A 5,851-nucleotide genomic window follows, 5' to 3' on the forward strand; every position below is an offset into this window, starting at 1 on the left:
TACGTATCAAATACCGCAGTTCAAAATATATGATTTTCATATATTTATTCTATCTCATTTATCACTTTCACGGGCTCATTACGAATCAACTTAACGGCCTGCTCTCAGTTGGCTTGTTAGCTCAATTGGTTAGAGCGCTGCACTAGTATCGCAGAGGTCAGTGGTTCGAGTCCCGTACAGGCCTGATTTTTTTCAGGTCTGAATTTCGCTATTGCTTAAATAGCGCTATCTACTGCGAGGATCGTGCATCATACTTAGCTATAGTATCCTAGTTTTCTCCGGAACCTTTTGACGTTCAGGATTCACAGATCATTGCACTTGAAAAACAGGAAGACCATTCTTTTAATTCCGCTCCTAGCAAGATGAGTAATGGAGTCCTCAAGCAGCTGAGGTCTTGCTCGTTGTAAACTGATTTAATATAATGAGCAAAGTTATCCAGGACTTACTTTCACTGATTTTTTCATCTTCTTTCATAGGTGTTCCCTCATCTGTTTGTTCAGCTCAAACATCAACTTAAGGGTTTTTTTTTTTTTTTTTTTTTTTTTCACTCGATTTGCTGTGGTTTAAACCTCTGTCTACCTTCCCTTAGACCATAACAGCAGATTACGAATTAAATTCTGTTCTAAGGCAGTGGATGGATCTTATATTAGTTTTCCCTCATCTCTGTCTCCGTTCTTAATCTTTTGTCTCTCTCTAAACTGATATTAAGGGTCTCTCAGATGGGCACAAAACATAATTATGCAGATATTTTCAATTTGAAAAAAGATTTGTTCCTTTCGCAGAATAAATCTCCAAAACTGCCGTTTTGATAACTGTGTACTGGCGAGTAGTGTTGAACATGCTTAAGTGGGCTACGCTGGGTATCTCCGTGAGCGGAGGACCTGCGACACTAAAATAAAGACAAATTAAAATTCCGCTCAAGTAGAGGTGTACGGGATTTACCTCCCGTTTACATAATGGCTTTAGGTTGAAGAGTCAAGGAAGAAAAACTTATATGCGATCTAATACTCTTCTGGGGGACCTCTGCACGAACAGGTGATGAAACAATCACCTTTGGGAAATTTCGTTTTGATTAATTTTATTCTTTCATTTTTCAGCCTCATCACTATTGCGTAGAAAATCTTGGCTGCTATCAAGAAATTTATAAACGTTTTCAGGAATTTCTCCAAAGTTATTATGATCAAATGGTCTCTATAGGTTTTTTCTCCAATCTTTATTTTAATTAATTCAGAAAATGAGACTCCCTAGTCAAATCAGGATACATGAGGAAAATGCTAATATCCCAGAAAAAACCCGTACATTTCAGTAACATGTTCATTGAGTCACACAACAGCTTGGATATAATTCACGAAGATCTGAATAATGAACATGAAGTGAAAGTAAACATATTTCCTAAGGTCTGCCTAGAGTTCATAAAGTTGAGGTAAAAGTAAACTGGTAACTTCCAAAATAAAACTGAAAATGATGGAGTAAATCACAAAACAGTGTTAATTGATTACATTTATCTTCACTCTCGGTAAACAAATAACTGAACAGTGATAAATGGTAGATTCTAAGCCCCATAAATTCCCATTATTAAAGAAACACAGAACATTTAAAGCCCGCAACCATCAATGATTACCTGAAAGGCCCGCGTGGGTTACGACTAAAGGGAAACAATATTGCACATCGAAACCCAATTGGATCTTTTGCGGAGCGAGCCTTAACTTCTGCGGCTAATTGACAAGAGAGCGAAAAAATATTATGATCATGAAAAGTTTCAAAACGCTGAGTTCGTTGGAGTTTACGCCATTAATTTCGGGGCAGTTGTAAACCTCCCATCGAATTGCTCCGTCGCTCTGGTCACGGGTGATTCGAAGCTGATTGGCAGGGGTGTTCCATGCAGTTCGTTCTTCTGATGATCCACATAACCATCTGACTTCTTTTTGCTTGCCTGGAAGTTTAATCGTCTTTTCCGTACCTTTAGGCACCTCTTGTTCCAGGATTTTGACAGAGTTAGCACTGCGGCACCTGTCGGTGGTGCTTTCAACCAAGGAGCATTCCGATCGTAACACCGCTTGCGTTGGTCCCGTAAGGTCGGGGCAGTTGTAAACCTCCCATCGAATTGCTCCGTCGCTCTGGTAGGTGATTCGAAGCTGATTGGCAGGGGTGTTCCATGCAGTTCGTTCTTCTGATGATCCACATAACCATCTGACTTCTTTTTGCTTGCCTGGAAGTTTAATCGTCTTTTCCGTACCTTTAGGCACCTCTTGCCCCAGGATTCTGATAGAGTTAGCACTGCGGCACCTGTCGGTGGTGCTTTCAACCAAGGAGCATTCCGATTGAGCCAACACAGCAGTGTCTTTCAGACCGAAACAGACTATTGCTGTTAATATTACAACAGCAAGTTTGCAGGCCATATTTGTACAGTCAGGCGAGAACTTTCAGTGGTGAGGTCGGTTCAACATAAGAGGCGTATTTTTTGCTGCTATGTGAGCTTTGAATTATGGAAACAAGTTCTAGTGAAAACGTTGTTTTATAGAGCAGATCACAAGCTGAGCCAATATTTCATCTCCTTTTTTGGTTTTTGGTTCATTATTTGAAGCTGTTGATGCGTGTTAAAGAAAAATGCGGACAATGAAGCAAATAAAGGGTTAAAACACACCGCCACAAGTTGCCACAAGAGTTTTGTTTGTGTTTCTCGGTCATTACTGAAATTGTTTGCTAACGTTGCTGTCATCACGGATTAATTTTTTTTTTCAACTTTTTAGCTGCTTATTTTGTAAATGTTTTTTTCAAGTTCTTAGTCATTCACTGTATATTTTCTTTCGTTGTTGCATTCGCATCGGCGTAACGTTAGCAGTTAAAGTGCGCATTTAAATCTGTACGTGCAAGTAGTCTTATTTAATATGCATATACATCACGCTGCGAAAAACAGGAACATCCGGCGACTTCAATTCTCGATCAGATAGAGTTAAAGATCTCATATCCTCATTATTTTTTCAAAAATTGATGAGTCATATTTCGACGTGAGTTCGTTTTCTTCGTCAACAGAGAGGTTTCAAACTTTTTCAGAACAATTTGGCTCCGGATAGAGCATCATGATTGCTCAGGTCAAGACTTGGCGGCTGTTATAGAACGTTTACACGCATTATTAGGATTTTGCTTGTTTTGTTATATGTCGCATGATTAGCGCCGCACTAAGTGAGTTATTGGTTCTTTACCTCTAATAGAGACCGGTAGAATGTAACCAGAAATATTGACAAAGAATGCGTAGAACGATCGTCAAACAATGATGTAATTAACTAGATAATTGCTAGTGAAATCGCGTGTTAAGATTAACGATAATAAGATTTGTCTAAACAGACCCATGCAACAGGAATTAGTGGGATAAACCGATTAGGAAATTAATAGTCAATTAAGCCCTATCCGACCACACCGGACTTACATATCTGGGTGTGGATATCTGTAGCCAATAAAAGTGGCACTTGTGATCCTAAGCTAGTAAGATCGTAGAGCAGAACGTGAATGTTGTGAGCTGAAGAATAAAAGCCAACTTAAAAGAGAGTATACAGTCCTCGGTTGTTGAACCAGCGTGTGCGGAGAGCAAATTCCGCGAAACCGGAGTGAAAGGAAATAAATTTATTGCTGTGAGCGTCTTTAATTGTATTTGTCCTACACCTCATTGAACTTTTGGATCAATGCTGACCTTGATCGCGACCTCAAAAACAGGAAGAATATTCTTAAGTTCCTAAAGGTAAAATCCGCAAAATCATGCACTCCTGTTACACAAAATTTAGGACACTGAATTAAAATCCTTGATAAATCACGCTATCAGCAAAGGGTAATGATCTTTTGCCATTGTCAACGGTGTACATGAATGTGAACAAAAATTTTTAATCATTACATTCATGTAAAGAATGTGTATCACGAATACTTAGGAATGAATAAATTAAGCTTTTTCCACCCAGAGAAATAAGGTTTTTTTTTTCACGATCAATTCATTTTGCGAACATGCATATGAGGTAGTCTTTTTCAATCGAAACAGCAGTTTAGCCGATTAATTTTATATTGCAAATCTACATTATAGTTTGGACTTCAATCTCAGGTTTTTCCTGCTAACAAGAAGATGGGAAGAGTTAACCACATTATCTTACTTTTTTTCCACAAGCCTTTGACGTTCAGGATTCACAGATCACTGCACTTGCAAAACAGGAAGACCGCTCTTTAAATTTCGCTCCTAACAAGATGAGTAATGGAGTCCTCAAGCAACTGAAGTCTTGCTCGTAATGAGTTGATTTCGATAAGAAGAGCAAAGTTATCTAAGACTTCCTTTTAGAAAACTTAGATTTAACTGATTTATGGTGGCTTCTGCTTCCAATCGGAGGCGAAGCCTCGTATGTTGCCGAGATGAGTGAGATCGTAAAGAAAACAGGAACAATATGCTCCAAATTCGCATCAATCAAACGTCAACAAGTTTAGTGTCGAAAATCGTGCAAGTTTTCATGCATGTTAAGGTACGACACTCGAAAGAGGTGATCAGTATCATTGATGGAACAGTGATATCTTCTTCCTTCCTTCTATTCCTTTGTTGAAATTTCTACGGAAATAAAACTTTCAGGTTGAGCAATTAAGGCAGTCGTATTTGAAACGATTGGCACTTTCAAATTACTATTATCTGCAATACATTCACTTTCTACTTTATGACTTCCTTTCTCTGATTGATATTGGCCCCGCTTGATCAGATATCTTGATGTTATATCTAGCATATCTTAATTTTACAGCTAACCGAACGATATCTTTCCTAATTTGTCAACCAGTGTTGAATGATCTCCTAAAAGCCATCGCTAGGTACTAGGTGCAAAGGAACTTAAAAAGACTTAGAGAGAGACTAAGTTCCACCCGATGACTTACATTTATAGTCTTATATAAGGCCTCATCGGTGTTATCCTTCAGTTGTCAAACCTCCTAAGATAGAGAAGTTTAGATCCATGTTAGCCTGCAGAGCAGGCGTATTTTGGGCGACCGAGTGTTCAGTATTTTCATAGCGAAATATGGCCGCTATCTTTGATTTATTATGGCAGCGGAAGGCTAAGGAGAGAAAGGAATTTGTACTAAGGGGATGGGTGAAAGTCAAAAGTAAGGAGATAGGCTGGGTGGGAGAGTGTCTTCTCGCCCCTTTCCCCCTACCGTCGACTCTGACACCAAATTAAACGTGGCCGGTTCAACAAACGATCGCGAGCTTCCTAACATTAACTCGCCCTTATAAGACGCCTGCACTGCAGGCTAGATCCTCGATTGTTTATGACGTCCGACAGCAAATCGCTTGGAGTCACGCGATCAGGCTCCAGCGGTCATGATCACCATTTCAGTCCACGTTTGAACTCCTGGCGGGGTAGTTTCAGGTAGGTCAACTCCCTACTCCCAGCGCTTTTCTTCATCCTACTCATATTTAAAATTCACACTCATGTCCTGTAAACGGTATCTGATATGAGGTCTTTTCTTTTAAGCCAATCCGATTGGGCCACTAGAAAACCAAAGTTTTTACCCCCATGGTGTGATATGTACTTCATAAATATCGCATACGTATTATTGGGTTTTTTGTTACTTTAAAGAGTCGTGAAGAACAAAAAGAAAACAATTACAAGAACAGCATTTCATGGGAAAAGGAATTATTGTACCCATGAAACAAGATCATAACTGGAGAGAAATATAAGGAAAAGGCACCCATTTCTAGACAACATTACCATTGTGACGTCTGGGACTGGTTGAAGGACATCATAAAGCATAGATGCCCATATAAGTCAACAGCATAATTCAGAAATGCGTTTCTGCTATCGTTGTTTCCAGGAGCGCTTTTTCGTGCTCAGGA

The 5,851-nt window shown here is 39.3% G+C and overlaps 1 protein-coding gene across 1 annotated transcript; it reads right to left on the reverse strand.

Annotated features, from left to right (window-relative positions):
• Positions 1–1,194: 1,194 nt before the first annotated feature.
• LOC148733348 (uncharacterized) lies at positions 1,195–5,585 on the reverse strand. Its single transcript, XM_088758783.1, has 2 exons — positions 3,602–5,585; positions 1,195–3,107 (listed from the first exon to the last, which is right to left on the reverse strand). Exon 2 carries the CDS (start codon positions 2,397–2,399, stop codon positions 1,716–1,718), a length of 684 nt encoding a protein of 227 aa, XP_088614909.1. The 5' UTR covers positions 2,400–3,107; positions 3,602–5,585; the 3' UTR covers positions 1,195–1,715.
• Between the last annotated feature and the right edge of the window lie 266 nt (positions 5,586–5,851).

Source organism: Stylophora pistillata, chromosome 4, assembly GCF_964205215.1.
Source record: "Stylophora pistillata chromosome 4, jaStyPist1.2, whole genome shotgun sequence".
NCBI lineage: Eukaryota > Metazoa > Cnidaria > Anthozoa > Scleractinia > Pocilloporidae > Stylophora > Stylophora pistillata.